Genomic DNA, 19,616 nt, shown 5'->3' with positions numbered 1-19,616 from the left:
ACCTCTTCTCCGTATTTTATACATTCTTTGATTTCTTATTTGATTTTTTTACAAATGAATGCCCTACTTCGTCATTCTGTGTCCCACAAAAGTAGAGTTGAATTCGTTGTGTTATCCTTTTAGTCTTAATGTCTGACTGTACCACGTGCTGTTTGCATTTCTGACGAACAAAGTATTATTTCAATCAATCAATCAATCACACAATGTATAGTATCAGTGAAGAAAGACACAGTATCGGTACAGTATTGTCATTAATGATCAAAAGGACATTAGTGAATGCACACAACAGCCTCAAAGACCCTCCCACAGTAAAACAACCACTCTGAACAGATGAGGACCACCCACCTCCTTCATGGCCCTCTTGATGGCCGACCTCTTCAACACCTTGACGGCCACGGACTCGTTGGTGGCCATCTTGTGACACCTGCGCACCTTCCCGAAGGCGCCGCGTCCCAGCACGTCACAGGGCCGGTAGAAGGAGGAGGGGGGGCGGCCCACCAGGTAGGGGAAGGTGGTCCGCTCGCTGGGCATGCCTCGTCTGAGTCTACCAGGATGTGGAGAGACGAGGAGGAGTCTGAGTCTACCAGGATGTAGAGAGACAAGGAGGAGGCTGTTAAATTTAGGCCTGAACACAATATTACGCAATATTTTATGCTTTAAATATTACAAAAAAATAGCAGATATACAAGCTCACAGCACGACACCGAGTGCCACGCTGCGAGCTTGTAGATCTGCTATTTTTTTTTTTATCTTGAAAATGTGTGCTAATCTTTGAAAGTTTTGACCCGATTCTATAAGTGTCTTCTAAATCCTTCTAAGGTTTTTTGAGAAAAAAAAAAAAAAAAAAAAAAAGTTTCTGTCAGTGGTTCTCAAAATGTTTCATGCCAAGGACCCCCAACATTACATGTATTTGGCCATGGACCCCCATCTCAAAATATGTTATTCGAGGGACCCCCCCCATCTCAAAATATTGTATCAGGGACCCCCCACAGAAGCAAATATAGCAGATCTACAAGCTCGCGCGTGCCGCGCTGTGAGCTTGTTATCTGCTATTTTTTAATAGTTAAAGCATCCAATAATCCTAGGCCTAAATGGGTTAAACAGGTTGACATACTTCTCAGGTCCAGACCCAAAACAGAGACACAGAGTTATAGAGGTATAGCAGTAGCAGTAATAACATGAACTGGTGTGCAATATAACTTATGTATGCTCAAGCAGTGGTTCTCAAACTTGTTTATGGCAAGGACCCCCAAACTGAAAGGATAAGCCAGGGACCCCCATAAGAGCGTCTATAGCAGTGATTCTGAACCATTTTAATTTCAAGGATCCCAGTTTGACATGCATTAGGACTACAGACCGCCATTTAATGGCATTTCTATCGCTGAGACCCCAATTCATGTTGTAAAATCAATGCTGATTTAACTCTGTGAGTGCACAAAAACCATCAGGGTTCATTTGGTTCAATTTACATTTTGTATAGAGCATCGCAGCTGGTGCCACTTAATATTCCCCATTCATTTTCGCCATAGACTTTTACAAAAGTATTTATAACAATTATGTTTAGAATCAAGCCATTTTCTATGAAAAGAACATTTTGAAAATCACTAAACAAAGGGTAGTTATTAAATGTAGTATATCAAATAATGTAATATTAAAACATGTTTTCACATAGGATCAAAGGTTGTATGGTCATGATTCACTGCCAAGGGTTACATACTAGGGTCATGTCCAGTGCTTGTACATCATGTGCAACAGGGTTACATACTAGGGTCATGTCCAGTGCTTGTACATCATGTGCAACAGGGTTACATACTAGGGTCATGTCCAGTGCTTGTACATCATGTGCAACAGGCAGAACCACCACCGCAACTTAGAATTAGCATGGCTTGTGCACTTATCAGACACCACGTGTATATTCTACATTCTAAAACGGCTAGTTCCATTCCTTGATTCTGATTGGCTGGTTTCCCTTTAATTGCTGTGGTATGTGAGACTATAACCCACACCTTTAATCAGTTTATATCAAACCCAGGTGCGTTATTTCTTTCCACAGTGTTGTGAAGATAGACTAGAGAACTTGATTGCAAGTAACAGGTGTGTTGTTTCTACAGCCTGCCCTGGAACTACTTTCTTGTAGCTGGGGACTACTTTCTTGCAGAGCAGACCTTATAGTGAATTATTAGTGACATAGAACATTTTTAATTGGTACATGTTTATGATTTTTTTACCTGTATTTTACACCGGCTGAGAGGGTTGGAGACACGACCGCCTCTCAGCCGGTGTAAAATACCAGGTAACCACTGGCCTCTTGTGGCTTATTGTCTCATTATGTACCATGTATGCTCGAGCAGTGGTTCTTAAACTTGTTCATGGCAAACTGAAAAGATATGCCAGGCAGGGACCCACCATAAGAGAGGGTTTGTACGGACCCCCATAAGAGAAGGTATCTCTGTAGCAGCGATTGTGAACCATTTTAATTTCAAGGACCCCGAGTTTGACATGCATTAGAGCTACGGACCCCCCATTTAATGGCATTTCTATCTCTGAGACTCCAATGAATGTATGCTGTTAAACCAATGCTGATTTAACTCTGATTTGGTTCCATTTGTACACTCTCTGAGTTACACACCCATAAGGGGCTCCTAACTATCATTTAGCTGGTTCTCAAAGTGGCATCCGGGGACCCCCAGGGATCCTTGGGGGTCCCCGGATGCCACTTTGAGAACCAATGTGCTAGAGCAGCAGCAGCAACAGTGGAATAACAGTCAGCTACTTTAGCTGAGTGTATCCATAGGAAAAGCACAAGACAGCATACACTTCACTGATCTAGTATTACCTGCTTATTGTAAGTCACTTTGGATTAAAAGCGTCTGCTAAATGCCTAAACTGTAAACTGACAGTGTACAAATCTTACACCATAGCACTATGGTTGTTTACATTGATTGGGGTCCTTTGGTACTCCATTCATAAAGACAAATGACAAGACAATTAAACTACAATGACATGCAAAACAAACATCAAACAGCACAGATACACAGAGCAGCACATCTGCATGGACCAGGCTTTCCCCCAGCGTGGTGATGCGAGGTTATGCATGGGCATGTCGTTGTGTGCACTAGAATAACAGCAACAGCTTCACTGAGGACACCAGTGGTTCTCGAAGTGGGGTCTCAAAATGGACCTTTTACAAGTGTGTAACTCAGACAGTGTACAAATGGAACCAAATGAACCCGTTAGGATCCATTTGGTTCCATTTGTACCACTGTCTGAGTTAACACTGTCTTCCACCACAGCACAGCAACAATGCCATCAACATAAACAAAGTGTGCAGATATTCATGTGTTGCATTGCACGCACACACACACTGAGCATAACTAATAAACCTACCTTGTGTAGATCACTTTGGAATGGGTGTCGCTGGCCGAGCAGAACAGATCTACAAGCTCAGTGCAGCCAGACACACAGACAGCACAACAACAACACGTCTAGCAGATCGAACCTAACCTCGTGTGTCTCCGTTCTTCTCTGTGCAGCAAAACAAACGCCCCTGGACCCGCCCCCAGCGCTCAGCGCCCCCTGCAGGGAGCGCTCGTTTCACACCTCACCACCACCTAACCCTCCTGTTGTTCTCTGGCTAACTAACACTCACACTACTAGACTAGAGCTCCAAGACCTCCTGCTGTCCTCTCCTCCTACAAACACCCTGCTGTCACTGACTGGACAGGACTTGTATCTTTTACACTCTTTCTTTGTTAGATCTATAAATGCACCACGACATTAATGTAGTTGTTGTTGTTTCAGTCCCTCGGCCGCCATGACACTTCCGGCAAAACAAAAGCTCCAGAGGTGGGACGTTCGCGAACGACTCGAGTCTTTTGAACGGCTCTTTGGAATGAACGATGGGATCCGGTTCGCAGTAATAAGAGCCTGCTGCAATCAATGTGGAAATATTGATTGATTGAATAATGTATTAGAAGTTTGCAATAGAAAAAAGTACAGTTTCATGACAGTACAAATCACTGGTACAAGGTCAACTAAAAGGAGATCCATCCTGGAAAGCCGAGGCTTATTTCCACAGGAACCACACTTGCATGCATGCCACAAGTAGAAGTTTGGAATGTGAATATACTTGATGAAAAGTAGGCCTACAAACGTATTGGTATCAAAATGTAATTAAAGTAGCATACAAAGTACCAATAGCAGAAAGTATTCATTATGCAGAATGTTTTCCAAAGAATAAAATGTAGAAAAATAATTAGAAAATAGCCGATCTACAAGCTCACAATGCGTCGCAACGCGACACATTGTGAGCTTGTAGATCGGCTATTTTCAAATGGCAGGTATTTACCTATGTATGTCAAGAAATAAATATATATAGGGTTGAAGTTATTTGTAATTATTATCAAAATCTACAAAGTAACTCAAATGAGTCAGGCTTTTGAACGGCTCTTTGAAAGATACGGATCCCATGAGATCCGGCTCACCTCAAATAACCATAAATCCCATCTCTAAAAAGCTAAGCACCGCCCCGGCCATCCACGGCGCATGCGCATTAATAGATCGCTCTCTCTCTCTTTTATAGCATCAACATCACAAATAGCCAATCTATAAAATTGTTTTCCTCTTATTATTATTATTATATATATTATTTTTACACTTTTTAATATTTTTTAAACATTTTAACAACACAAATAGTGTACTGGGGTCCCACAGAAAGATATTCAAACCTCCCATAATAATAACATGCATTATTAATTGGGGGGTTTTGAATACTGTTAGTCAGAAATGTAAACTGCATCATGGTTAAAACCAGATAACTCATTCATCAACACATACAAACAAACACTGTTCGTCACTGTCTGGCCAAAACCTCTGAACTCCATTTTTGAGGTTTTTGATTCTTTTGGCACAAATATGTGCTATTGAACACCCTTTATATCTGAGTGTTGGTTAAAATAATATTGAACCAATGGAAAGTAGTAAAACGTGCTTGGGACAAAACCTCCTAACTCCACACTTTCTGCCAAACCAGCAAACTCCACCCGATTGGTCCTCTCTTTGTTTCATGTGCTATTGAACACCCTTTACGTCTGAGTGTTGGTTAAAATAATATTGAACCAATGAAAAGTAGTAAAAAGTCCTTGTCAAAACCTCCTAACTCCACACTTTCTGCCAAACCAGCTAACTCCACCCGATTGGCCCTCTCTTTGTTTCATAAACATGTGCTATTGAACACCCTTTACGTCTGTGTGTTGGTTAAAACAATATTGAACCAATGAAAAGTAGTAAAAAGCCCTTCGGTCAAAACCTCCTAACTCCACTGGAGATCATCCATCCATCTTCAACCGCTTATCCGGAATCGGGTCACGGGGGTAACAGTTCCAACTGAGACCTCCAGATTTCCTTATCCCGAGCAACTTCCTCCACTCCCTCAGGGAGTATACTGAGGCGTTCCCAGGCCAGTTTGGAGATATAATCCCTCCATCTGGTCTTAGGTCTGCCACGGGGTCTCCTCCCAGTGGGACGTGCATCAAGGACCTTCCTAGGAAGGCGCTCGGGGGGCATCCGTACTAGATGCCCAAACCACCTAAGCTGACTCGTTTCCAAGTGTAGGAGCAGCGGTTCTACTCCAAGTCTCTCTCGGGTGACTGAACTTCTCACCCTATCTCTAAGGGAGATATCAGCCACCCGTCTGAGGAAACCCATTTTGACCGCTTGCACCCGCGACCTTATACTTTGGGTCATGAACCACACTTCATGACCATAGGTGAGAGTAGGAACGAAGATTGCTCGGTAGACAGAGAGCTTTGCCTTCCGGCTCAACTTTTTTTTCTTCACAACAGTGCGATTTAGCGACTGCAAGACCGCTCCTGCTGCTCCGATTCTCCGGCTGATCTCCTTCTCCGTCTATACCCCGAGATACTTAAACTCCTTCACCTGGAGTAAAGCCTCATTCCCTGCTTGGACTGCACAATCCATGGGTTTCCATCATGTTCCAGAAAATGAACATTCTGGAGGTTTTGGCCCGACAGCAGAGATATGCAAAAGTGATGGGAAAATGACCTCCAGCTCTCCTTGTGGTCTCCTTCTAGACCATACATGGGCAACTGGCGGCCCGGGGGCCACATGCGGCCCCCACCTTCACTTAATGTGGCCCGCAGGTTAATATCAGAATACTGATATATTATTGATTTCAGCTGTTAACAATTCCTAACATGACCTGCTTTAATTCCTTCAGTCTATATTAGTAGCTTAATGACTAGTATAGTAGTATTAAAATGTATTTTTTGCTTCTTTTGTATGAGATACTAGAATGACAAAGTAGGATGTAGCAATATGCATTGTGGCCCTCTGGAGTGAAGGTGTAAATATAGTGGCCCTCGCCATCAACAACTCACCCCTGATGTTCATTTTGAACATAATAATGTTTTGGGGACCCCCAACCTGACTATTTGAACAGGGGGACCCCCAACCTGACTATTTGAACAGGGGGACCCCAACCTGACTATTTGAACAGGGGGACCCCCAACCTGACTATTTGAACAGGGGGACCCACCTCACCCCCCCCCTCCCTGTCATGGTGATGTTGAGAACCCCTGGTCTGATGCAGTGGTTCTCAACCTTTTCAGGCCACACAATAATCATATCTTAACTCACAACGCTGCGAGGCGTTGTGAGCTTGTAGATCTGCTATCGTCACAATTTCTGCCTCTAATATTTGACAATTTGGTAAATGTTTAATTTGTAATTTTAGAGGTATTAAAAAGTCCTTAAATTGTCACTTTAGAAATGTGCAGATACCCTCTATACACTTAAACCTTATGTTGGTGGGTTTACTGTAGAGTGAGAAAATTATGTTGCACTTTAAGTTAATCATCTGGGGACCCCCCAAAATAATGTGGGGACCCCCCGGGGGTCCCGACCCACAGGTTGAGAACCACTCACTTTTGGTTGGTGACCCCTCCCCTCTCCCTTCTCCTACAGAGGCGTCAATTGGATATGGCAAGGTATAGCAGATGCCATACCTTGGCTACGGGGGGGGAAAAATAAATGTACTTCTTTAAAAAATAAATACATCATGCCTGTTGCTAAGGTATGGCAACATGACTGGTGTCTTGCACGCTCGTGCAATACACCAGTCATGTTGCCATACCTTAGCTTTTGCTGAACTGACACCACTGTCCCTCTCCCCCAAAGAGCCATTAAGTCAATCAGTCTCAGGTGAGCTGCCTTCAATCAGCTGTCCTGCTTTAGAGCTTCTCCCCCCAGCACAGCATTTCATCTCATTTCACCTCACAACACTCAGCTCTCCTCCAACAAACTGCACAACACAACTTCTATCAGCAGGAGCTTTTATCAAGCATTTACTTTGAATTGTTGCTGCTCTTCTCTTTTGGCCTGGACTTGTTGTTGAGGAGAAAGAGAGTGACTGACTGGTGAATTAATTGTATGACTTCAGATCCAGGAGCAAATTTGTTTGCTCTAGTTGTTTTTAAGGCCGTTTATGGTGTGTTTTTAAAAATAATATTATAGTATCGGTGACTCTCCAGTGGTTGGGAACGTAAGTGTAGATCTGCTGTAGTGAGTCAGTAGTGTTTAGAGAGTTTATCTTTAGTGTGGGGTTGAGTGTAGATCTGCTGTAGTGAGTCAGTAGTGTTTACTTTAGAGTGTTTAGCTTCAGTGTGAGGTCATCATGAAGGAAGAGATCGCAGCTGCTGTGTTCTTCGTCACCAGGCTGGTGAAGAGGTAAGAAAAGTTAAACAAAAAGGAGAAAAAAAAAACTAAACTAAACTTAAAGGGATATTCCACTTTCAACAGGGAAACAACACGAAAAAAAACACGGCCTGCTAACGTATTAGGAGGGTAGTATGAGTCACCAGAAAAAGAATAATGGGTGTTTTTAATGAATCTATCATGGTTAAAATGGAGTTTGAAGTTGTCAATGGGTGTGTGTGGCCTTGGGCCTGGAGGGCCTGGTAACATTTACAAATATCTAAATATTGAAGCAAATAAGCAAATAAAAACTGTTCAGGGTGTTCATAAAAGCCTGATTAGACGATGAAAATACAAGGTTTTTTCAAAGTGGAATATCCCTTTAAAAGATGTGTCAATACAATACTGTAATGTAGAAACAGTCTTTTACAAGTAAAAAGTCTGTTAATCAAATAAAACATTGTTTACTTGGGAGTAAAGTTCAAAAGTATTGGCATTAAGATATACTTTAAGTACCTCACGCTCTATCAGTTTCTTTCACAAGGTTATCATAGCCATGTCTAAAATCTATAAAGTATCCTTTGAAAATGACTCACAGCACACTGTTAGATGTAGGAGTAAAATATTTGTACTCCTAAATTTGAATGATGTACTTCTACTTGTAAGGGCACAGTCACAGTGCACCCAATGGGAATGGAGAGATTTTGTCTAAAGGAACACTCCATGGCCATTGAAATGAATTGGCTGAATCCGGCCTCACAGGTAGAATAAAGGTGTGTTGTGACCGTGGTGCCCCTACAGTGGTGTTTCTCAACCACTGGTCCTGGGGACCTTTGGTGTGCCCCTGAGAAGGGTCAAGTGTGCTGTGTGCCCCTTGAAACCAGTATTGTATTTATCATTTTAAAAATAAAAGATTTAAACTAGTGAAAACAGCCAATCTACAAGCACAACGCCTCGCGGCGAGGCGTTGTGTGCTTGTAGATCTGCTGTTTTCACTAATGTTGTGCAACAGCCTTGTATGATGAAGCAGGGCTTTACTTTGTGAAGAAGAAACGTACAAATCTGAAACTTGGAGAAGAGATACAAGGTTTCTTCCCGACAGTGATGATATTTACACCCCTGTGTTATGTTGGTGTGACCATGGATTCCTGGGACATGAAAAGTGTGCCCTAGGGCTGTCACAATTATTACATAATCGTCTAATCGTAATTATTTGACATAATCGCAAATATTTTGTCATAATCATCATTATCGTGAATGTTGAAAAATGTTCATGCATTTACAAACATTTTCAGAAATATTTGAAATGGCAGATCTACAAGCTCACAACGCGTCGCATTGCGAAGCGTTGTGAGCTTGTAGATGGGCTATTTCCACTATCAATGTTATTTTTCAAGAAGAAAGTTGTCAAATATGTCAGTAATTTCTTTGTATATTTAGGTTATGTGTCATATCTACCATGTGCAACTTCAAAGCCTAAAAGCCAAACAGAAATGTATTTATCAACGACAAAAACACAATTAAATCGTTAAACAATTATTTGAATGACAATTAATCGTCATGTAAAATGTCATATCGTGACAGCCCTAGTGTGCCCATGCAGAACAACGGTTGAGAAACACTGGCCTACAGAGTGTTTCTAGAAGTGTTCTACATTTCAGTATTGATACATTTGAGTCCTCTGTGTTTCCACCTCAGGTACGGCTGTGTGGACAACAAGGGCAGGGACCGCCTTGCTGCCACGCTCACCTCCGTTCTGTTTGACAAGTACAAGAACCACTGGGACCCCCAGGCCCCCTGCAAGGGACAGGCCTACAGGTGAGTGGACCACTGGGAAGATAGCCGATCTACAAGCTCACAACGCCTCGCATCACGAGGCGTCGTGAGCTTGTAGATCTGCTATTTTCATAATAGAAAGTGTAATTTTTCTTTTTCGACTTTCTCTGGTGGGAGTTGACTTTTGTAATGAAGTCGATCGAGTCGACTTGTCGACTTTTTTGTTAATGCCCTAGTGGTAACAGTGTTTCATTGTGTCTCTAGGTGTGTGCGTATGAACACGCTGCAGAGCAGAGACCCTGTGTTGGAGCTGGCCTGCATCAGGAGCTCTGTGCGCTATGAGGACCTGGGCCTGCCAGGAGAGCTCACCCTGTGGGTGGACCCTGGAGAGGTGTCCTGCAGGTGAGAACCTTTATGGGTGGACCCTAGCTCTGGTCCATCACCTCCAGTGACTCTGACAGACCCATCGGCAAATGAATAGACCGCATTTTCTCAGCCCCTACCAGCGCTCAACTTCAGTCAAAATAAACAAAACTACTTCACTACTCACCAAACCAAAGGTAGTTTTGCGTTGTTGAAAGTTTATTCTCCACGGTGGTGAACCCCTCAGCACCCCACCCACCCAATCTGCAAAATACACTATTTTTGGCATGAAATAAAGTGCATCCAACTCGACCGCCGCTTATTTCCGGGTTGTGAACTATTGTGTCTGCGGTGGCCGCTGGGTGGCTCGAGGTGGGTGTGTTTTATTTCATGACAAAAATAATGTATTTTACAGAGTAGGTGGGGTGCTGAGAGGTTCCCCACTGTGGAGAATAGACTTTCAACAACGCAAAACTACCTTTGGTTTGGTGAGTAGTAAAGTAGTTTTGTTTATTTTGACTCAAGTTGACCGCTGGTAGGGGCTGAGAAAACGCGGTCTATTCATTTGCCGACGGGTCTGTCAGAGCGTCACTGGAGGTGACGCGATGGACCAGAGCTAGGGTGGACCCTGGAAGAGGTGGAAGAGGTGTCCTGCAGGTCAGATGCCCTAACCTTATGGGTGGACCCAGACTGGTTCCACATCATTTCACATGTTCTGTTTCTGCTGTGAATCAAATTTTTGATTAGTGCCAACTGCTCCTGCTTTGAAACGCGAGAAAAACACACTGTGGGCAAAACATCAAATTCCGGGAAAAACACAGGATTGGATTGGCAGTGAAGGGATGGGACCGTTATCATGATTGAAGAAAAAACCTTAATCGTATCGTGGAGACTTAATTTATCTTGAAATTATCCCCCGTCATGCACTGGGATCAATTCACCTTTTATTTGCCGAGCTGAGTATCTGGTACCTTTAGTTCACCCCCAAAATGTTTTTTTTTCCCCTATTGATTAGTCACGCCATGGAGACTTGAGTTCAATAATTTGATTACTATAAATGTATCCCCATTGATTCCAGATGGAGTCTCCATCTGGAATCAATGGGGGTAAATTTACTATACTCAATTTTTTGTCTTGGGAATGCGACAAATACCAAAACAATATTATTGAACTCAAGTCTCCATGGCGTGAGTAATCAATAGAAAATGTCATTTTGGGGGTGAACTACTCCTTTAAACCCTCTATAATTGGTCAAATGGAACTGTAAATAAATAGAATCTTTTTTTGACTCTCTACCAAATCTCTTTGCCAAAAATGGCAGATCTACAAGCTTGCGAGGCGTAGATCTGCCAAAATGTAATTCGGTTCCGCAGATTAATATTGTGAAACTAGCAGATCTACAGGCTCACAACGGCGTTGTGAGCCTGTAGATCGTCTATTTTCACAATGTTCGCCTCTTGCTTACTTAATATTTGACAGTTTGGCCAGTCCTGTAGAATAATTTGAATACTAAAAATCACTATTCGTGAATGCCCTAATCTGACCAGTGTCTCTGTGTTGTAGGTATGGAGAGCACAGTGATCCGTTCTGTGTCTCTGTGGTGCAGAGCAGCAGCAGCAGCAGCAGCAGCAGTCGTCGCCGGGCAGACAGCGAGTTCTCCCGCCGCATCCAGAACGCCGTGGACCGGGCCTTCCAGGAGGTCCCCTCTGGGGGGTCCTCAGACGAGGACGACAGCAGCTGCAGCAGCAACGGCAGCAGGTGGGTGTTTGTTCTGTGTGACTCATGGGGGATGAGTTTCATTTAGCTTTTCACTGTCCGTTGTGCAATGTTTTAAGAAATGATGTATTTGATAAAGATGCAAGAAGAGAATCCAGATTTGTTGCGACCTTCAGGTCACAGTTACTATCAAAACCTTGACCAGCTGTCCGTCAGTCAGTCTGTCTGTCACACGTCACACTTTTGCCCTGCTCATATCTCCGCAAACCGTTGCCCTGAAATTTTGCACACACACTCCTTGCCTGCCAAACCACAACCTCCACCCATCAATTCTCACATGACCCTCTTCTAGCGCCACCATGAGGCAGATTCTTGCAAAACACATTTTTGGCCACTACTCCTACAGATTTTGCCCTGAAATCACGCAAATCGGTACACAGTATTAGTCTAGTAGCCAAAATGTGAACCCGGACATTTTGAGTACCCTAAAGTTTTATGTTAGAAATGTTGAGTATGGGTCCCCATGTAGAAACTGCCGGATGCTAACTTGTATATGTTGAGCAATTTGCATAATTTGCATAATAAGCTTTAATTAGCATAATCACCTATATGGATAATATGTCAAAAACTGATAGGACGATTTGAACAATATTGGAGTGGTTTTGGGGGACATTGAGGTTGCTGAATCCATTTCTGACATTTTCTAAATTCAAAATGGCTGTTTTAAACCGGAAATGGCCATATACCAACTTAAATTGGGATGATTTTGATACTTTTTTGTTGATTTTGATTATGAATTAAACTATAAATGTGGTTATTTATATGCTTATACATTATCTGCATTTCAAAAGCCAAATATAGACAATCCACACAATGATTAGAACAATGACTGCCACAATAGCCTAGCAAAAATAGTCACTTCATCATTTGGAAAATCAACAAAAAATGATCAAAATCATCCCAATTTAAGTTGGTATATGGCCATTTCCGGTTTAAAACAGCCATTTTGAATTTAGAAAATGTCAGAAATGGATTCAGCATCCTCAATAACCCCCAAAACCACTCCAATATTGTTCAAATCAGCCAATTTTTTGACATATTATACATTATTATAGCCTGTGATTATGCTAATTAAAGCTAATTATGCTAATTATGAAAATTGCTCAACATATACAAGTTAGCATCCGGCAGTTTCTACATGCTGGGGACCCATACTCAACATTTCTAACATAAAACTTTAGGGTACTCAAAATGTCCGGGTTCACAATGGGGCTCTATGGGCTGGCTACTAGACTATATGTCTACACTCATGTCATCAACATGGATCTGTCCCATATAGCGCCACCTTCAGGCTGATTTTTTTTTTTTTTCAAACACATTTTTGGACATTCATACACATTTTGACCTAAAATCACGATGCGACCTGACTATCGCTTATCTCCCGATTAGGGAGTCTTACTGGTAATAAAATCCCATCTTCTCCAGTAGAGACAGCAGCATGATCAGCAGTGCAGGCAGCAGCAGCAGTGTATATTTATGAATGTATTAATAATAATAATTATAATAATAATAATGTATCTCCAGTAGAGACAGCAGTATGATCAGCAGGCAGCAGCAGCAGTGTATATTTATGAATGTATTGATAATAATAATTATAATAATAATAATGTATCTCCAGTAGAGACAGCAGTATGATCAGCAGTGCAGGCAGCAGCAGCAGTGTATATTTATGAATGTATTAATAATAATAATTATAATAATAATAATGTATCTCCAGTAGAGACAGCAGTATGATCAGCAGTGCAGGCAGCAGCAGCAGTGTATATTTATGAATGTATTAATGATAATAATTATAATAATAATAATGTATCTCCAGTAGAGACAGCAGTATGATCAGCAGGCAGCAGCAGCAGTGTATATTTATGAATGTATTGATAATAATAATTATAATAATAATAATGTATCTCCAGTAGAGACAGCAGTATGATCAGCAGGCAGCAGCAGCAGTGTATATTTATGAATGTATTAATGATAATAATTATAATAATAATAATGTATCTCCAGTAGAGACAGCAGTATGATCAGCAGTGCAGGCAGCAGCAGCAGTGTATATTTATGAATGTATTAATAATAATAATTATAATAATAATAATGTATCTCCAGTAGAGACAGCAGTATGATCAGCAGTGCAGGCAGCAGCAGCAGTGTATATTTATGAATGTATTAATGATAATAATTATAATAATAATAATGTATCTCCAGTAGAGACAGCAGTATGATCAGCAGTGCAGGCAGCAGCAGCAGTGTATATTTATGAATGTATTAATAATAATAATTATAATAATAATAATGTATCTCCAGTAGAGACAGCAGTATGATCAGCAGTGCAGGCAGCAGCAGCAGTGTATATTTATGAATGTATTAATGATAATAATTATAATAATAATAATGTATCTCCAGTAGAGACAGCAGTATGATCAGCAGTGCAGGCAGCAGCAGCAGTGTATATTTATGAATGTATTAATAATAATAATTATAATAATAATAATGTATCTCCAGTAGAGACAGCAGTATGCTCAGCAGTGCAGGCAGCAGCAGCAGTGTATATTTATGAATGTATTAATAATAATAATTATAATAATAATAATGTATCTCCAGTAGAGACAGCAGTATGATCAGCAGTGCAGGCAGCAGCAGCAGTGTATATTTATGAATGTATTAATAATAATAATTATAATAATAATAATGCATCTCCAGTAGAGACAGCAGTATGATCAGCAGTGCAGGCAGCAGCAGCAGTGTATATTTATGAATGTATTAATAATAATAATTATAATAATAATAATGTATCTCCAGTAGAGACAGCAGTATGATCAGCAGTGCAGGCAGCAGCAGCAGTGTATATTTATGAATGTATTAATAATAATAATTATAATAATAATAATGTATCTCCAGTAGAGACAGCAGTATGATCAGCAGTGCAGGCAGCAGCAGCAGTGTATATTTATGAATGTATTAATTATAATAATAATAATGTATCTCCAGTAGAGACAGCAGTATGATCAGCAGTGCAGGCAGCAGCAGCAGTGCAGTCAGTGGAGGCAGCTTGTCTCCTCCTCGATCCTCCCTCTCCTCCAGACCAGCCCAGCCTCAGACCATCCCCACCGTCAGCAACCCTAACAGTGTTTACAAGGTAAGCTCATATATGGACATATTGTCTGTGTTGTCTCAGCAGTTGCTTCTCGTCCTTAGTGTGTCTTACCAGTATACTTTTTAGCAGTTTAGACTCATTTATTTTCTTTGATGGCTTCATCATGTTAATGTATATTTTCTTTGATGGCTTCATCATGTTAATGTATATTTTCTTTGATGGCTTCATCATGTTAATGTATATTTATTATAATCATGTTAATGTATATTTTCAGACATAACATGACTTTTGACTCTGCACCTGGTCTTCTCTTTGTGTCCCTCTCTACACTAAATCTCTTTGCTGAACAATCTACATGCTTAGATCTGCTTTTAGATCTGAACAATCTACATGCTTAGATCTGCTTTTAGATCTGAACAATCTACATGCTTAGATCTGCTTTTAGATCTGAACAATCTACATGCTTAGATCTGCTTTTAGATCTGAACAATCTACATGCTTAGATCTGCTTTTAGATCTGAACAATCTACATGCTTAGATCTGCTTTTAGATCTGAACAATCTACATGCTTAGATCTGCTTTTAGATCTGAACAATCTACATGCTTAGATCTGCTTTTAGATCTGAACAATCTACATGCTTAGATCTGCTTTTAGATCTGAACAATCTACATGCTTAGATCTGCTTTTAGATCTGAACAATCTACATGCTTAGATCTGCTTTTAGATCTGAACAATCTACATGCTTAGATCTGCTTTTAGATCTGAACAATCTACATGCTTAGATCTGCTTTTAGATCTGAACAATCTACATGCTTAGATCTGCTTTTAGATCTGAACAATCTACATGCTTAGATCTGCTTTTAGATCTGAACAATCTACATGCTTAGATCTGCTTTTAGATCTGAACAATCTACATGCTTAGATCTGCTTTTAGATCTGAACAATCTACATGCTTAGATCTGCTTTTAGATCTGAACAATCTACATGCTTAGATCTGCTTTTAGATCTGAACAATCTACATGCTTAGATCTGCTTTTAGATCTGAACAATCTACATGCTTAGATCTGCTTTTAGATCTGAACAATCTACATGCTTAGATCTGCTTTTAGATCTGCCATTTCCCGCAGGAAAGTGATGCCAGGGTTCAAGTGGTTAATGGTGTTAAGTTTGTATCACACAGATTTGGTGGCCCTCCCTGTAGTAACTGAGGTAGCCTGGCTTGGCCAGACTGTATACTAATGCAGCCTGGCTTGTCCAGACTGTATACTAATGCAGCCTGGCTTGTCCAGACTGTATACTAATGCAGCCTGGCTTGTCCAGACTGTATACTAATGCAGCCTGGCTTGTCCAGACTGTATACTAATGCAGCCTGGCTTGTCCAGACTGTATACTAATGCAGCCTGGCTTGGCCAGACTGTATACTAATGCAGCCTGGCTTGTCCAGACTGTATACTAATGCAGCCAGGCTTGTCCAGACTGTATACTAATGCAGCCTGGCTTGTCCAGACTGTATACTAATGCAGCCTGGCTTGTCCAGACTGTATACTAATGCAGCCAGGCTTGTCCAGACTGTATACTAATGCAGCCTGGCTTGTCCAGACTGTATACTAATGCAGCCAACTAACTGCAGGATCCCCTCCTTGTTTTAACATGGGTGGATTGTCTAGCTGAGCTAGGCTAAAGGGCTTTGCTGCGTTTTTTCCAGATCGAACCCAGTTCGATTTGTGCGTCTTGTCGCATGCGGTACAAACTCATTGACTCCTTTTATATGACTCCTCTTGGGATCTGCAGTGTGGATTCCTCACAGCCTTGCACACCAAATCCAATGTGTTTTAATCATGCAGCAAACGGAAAAAACGCAATGGTTGAAAATCGCATGTGTGCAAAGCCCTTAACTCTGAGGACCCCTTGTTTAAGACCCATTGAGTCGGTGTTGGTCTGAGGACCCCTTGTTTAAGACCCATTGAGTCGGTGTTGGTCTGAGGACCCCTTGTTTAAGACCCATTGAGTCGGTGTTGGTCTGAGGACCCCTTGTTTAAGACCCATTGAGTCGGTGTTGGTCTGAGGACCCCTTGTTTAAGACCCATTGAGTCGGTGTTGGTCTGAGGACCCCTTGTTTAAGACCCATTGAGTCGGTGTTGGTGGGCCCCAGGTAATTGTGCAACATTGTTTACAGCAAACAAACCAGTGTAGTGTATGGAGGGCATCTACACATTTAAATGGCAATTTAAGGACTTAACTGTTAAGACTTGTTTTAATGTCTCTAAGAGCATTACTGTGTCAACAGTATACAAACTAGACCATGCATGGGCAACTGTTGGCCCGGGGGCCACATGCGGCCCCCACCTTCACTTAATGCGGCCTGCAGGTTGATACCGGAATACTGATATATTATGTTTCAGCTGTTACAATTCCAAACATGACCTGCTTTAATTCCATCAGTCTATATTGTAGCTTAATGACTAGTATAGTAGTATTAAAATGTATATATTTTTTTTATGTCCAATGTATTTGTATTTTAGGTTCATAAAGTTAACATGAGAATATAACTAAATGTGTTGGAAATTAAATCAAAATTTTACATTTCAGGATTTCAATTAAAAAAATAACAAAAAAACATTCAGGATTCCAATTCAAAAGAAGCAAAAATAGCCGATCTACAAGCTCAAAATGCATCGCAGCGCAATGCGTTTTGATCTTGTAGATCTGCTATTTTTGCTTCTTTTGTATAAGATACTAGAATTACAAAGTAGAATGTAGCAATATACAATACAATGTGGCCCTCTGGAGGGAAGGTGTCTTTCCAGGTGTTTTGCCTTGCCGAGGAAGACAGGAATTTGAGGTTAGTTTTAGTAATAATAGAAATGTATCATCTCTGTGAGGTTGGGCCTGGGTTTAGTTAAATGTTAGGGTTTAAAGCCACCAAGGAAAGACAGTCCTGGAAAAAGACTACACAATGAAAATGCCTCAGGGCTGGGCAACTTTGACGATGGAGAGGGTCACTCTATTTTCATACTCACTCCAGAGGGCCACAATGCATAGACAGTCAAAAAGAGCCGATCTACTGCGACGTGTTTTGAGCTTGTAGATCTGCTATTTTTGCCATTTTTGAATTGGAATCCTGAAAATAAGTGTTATATTTAATTTCAAATGCATTCATGTTACATTTATTAACCTAAATACAAATATATTGGACATTGGAAGACTGGTACTAGTCATTAAGCTACTGATATAGACTGAAGTAATTAAAGCGGGTCATGGAATTGTAAATCTATCAGTATTCCTATAGAGCATCGCAGCGGAAGTGGTTTACTGGGGTCACTTAAATATCGCCCATTCATTTTCCTCATAGACTTTTACAAACATATATTTATAACAATTATGTTAAGCCTCGAACCAAGCCATCCAGGATGGCAGTGAATCATGACCATACAACCTTTGATCCTATGTGAAAACATATTTTAATATTACATTATTTGATATACTACATTTAATAAATACCCTTTGTTTAGCGATTTTCAAAACGTTCTTTTCATAGAAACAAAGGTCTCATGGTCATGATTCACTGCCATCCTGGATGGCTTGGTTCGAGGCTTAACATAATTGTTATACATATTTTTATAAAAGTCTATGGGGAAAATGAATGGGCGATTTTTAAGTGACCCCAGTAAACCACTTCAGCTGCAATGCTCTATATTAACCTGCAGTTAATGCAGGCCACATTAAGTGAAGGTGGGTCCCCATGTTGCCCATGTATTAAGTGAAGGTGGGTCCCCATGTTGCCCATGTATGCCTCGGGGTTGTGGCCTGAAAAGGTTGACTGTTCTAAACTACTGATCAAGTCCTCTGCCCTCCTAGTAAAAACGACCTTCTCTGTTCCTCTCCTCTCAGATGACAGAGTTCTCCTCCGGAGCCCCCCAGTCCTGGGTGGCGTACCCCAAGAGGAAGGCCTTCCCCGGGGAGGGGGGCTTCCCTCCTCACCCCCCTCCCCCCCGCGCCCCACTACCCCCCTCCTCCCCCACAGCAGCATGGCTCCTCCTACCGGCCCTACGTCCGGCCCAGCTTCATCTTCTCCGGCCCGCGTGTCGACAAGTACCACTGGGTGAGCAAGAGTCGCTCCTGAGGGGATGGAGGAGAAGCTAACTGGGTGATTTCTGGTTATCAGAACATGGCATATTATGTACCAAGCCCACAGTAACGCGCTGTGAGCCTGTACTTTCTGCAGTTTTTTTTTTTTATTTCTTGAAAAATATCAAACCACGACATCTTTGAAAAAAAAATCTTCAAACAAAAAAGACTTGACCTCGAGAATGGACTTTTGAAAGGGAACTGTTTGATTTTCATTGTTCAGGTGACGTGGCAAAGGTTAGCAGAAAATGGCAAAGCTCACACACGGCACGAATGGAAAAGCATGCGCATAATGGCAGATCTACAAGCTCGCAGTGTGGTGCTTCGTGCCACACTGAAAGCTTGTAGATCTGCTGTTTTATTGAATGACAAGGTCGTTACATTTCCTTTAAAAAAAAATACCCAAAACCTTTGTCATTGTGAGAAGATTCCTCGAAACAAAAAATATAATTAACTTCGCTTTCCGGATATTTATATAATAGTGTGTGTGTGTATATATTATAGATGGGTATTTATGTAGTGTCTTTTTTTTTGGGGGGGGGGGGGGGGGGTATAAAAGTCCAACCTTTATTAAAAAAAAAAGAACAAACGATTAAAATATGAGGAGCTTTGGGGGTCCGTTAACGTGTTTATATATTTTAAGTTATGTTTGATTTATACATGTTGAGATTAAGCGTTTATTTTTTTAAAGGTATTAGTAAGTTGGTATGTTTTAAATAAAACCTCTTATAAATGTGGTATTTTTAACACTTTAAACTAACACTGAAT

At 41.2% G+C, this 19,616-nt stretch overlaps 2 protein-coding genes across 2 annotated transcripts in view; one reads left to right on the top strand and one right to left on the bottom strand.

Annotated features, from left to right (window-relative positions):
• Window positions 1-3,603, bottom strand: part of LOC308304122 (homeodomain-interacting protein kinase 2-like) — a gene marked incomplete at its 3' end in the record, with an annotated part of 29,297 nt that extends 25,694 nt beyond the window's left edge. The window contains exons 1-2 of the mRNA XM_080748681.1: window positions 3,388-3,603; window positions 346-580 (exon numbers count right to left, since the gene is read on the bottom strand). Coding sequence (XP_080604807.1) covers window positions 346-531 — 186 coding nt within the window. The 5' untranslated portion in view covers window positions 532-580; window positions 3,388-3,603. The remainder of the gene's footprint in view (window positions 1-345; window positions 581-3,387) is intronic.
• A 4,090-nt stretch (window positions 3,604-7,693) lies between these two features.
• btg4 (B-cell translocation gene 4) lies at window positions 7,694-18,843 on the top strand (the record flags this gene model as incomplete). Its single annotated transcript, XM_080748680.1, has 6 exons — window positions 7,694-7,746; window positions 9,412-9,531; window positions 9,754-9,891; window positions 11,416-11,610; window positions 14,614-14,761; window positions 18,619-18,843. 6 exons carry the CDS (start codon window positions 7,694-7,696, stop codon window positions 18,841-18,843), a joined length of 879 nt encoding a protein of 292 aa, XP_080604806.1.
• Window positions 18,844-19,616: the final 773 nt, after the last annotated feature.

This window comes from Nannobrachium achirus (genome assembly GCF_963921795.1).
Source record: "Nannobrachium achirus genome assembly, chromosome: 19".
Lineage (NCBI taxonomy): Eukaryota > Metazoa > Chordata > Actinopteri > Myctophiformes > Myctophidae > Nannobrachium > Nannobrachium achirus.
The sequence above is the reverse complement of the archived record's forward strand: the minus strand, read 5'-3'. Positions and strand labels throughout refer to the sequence as shown.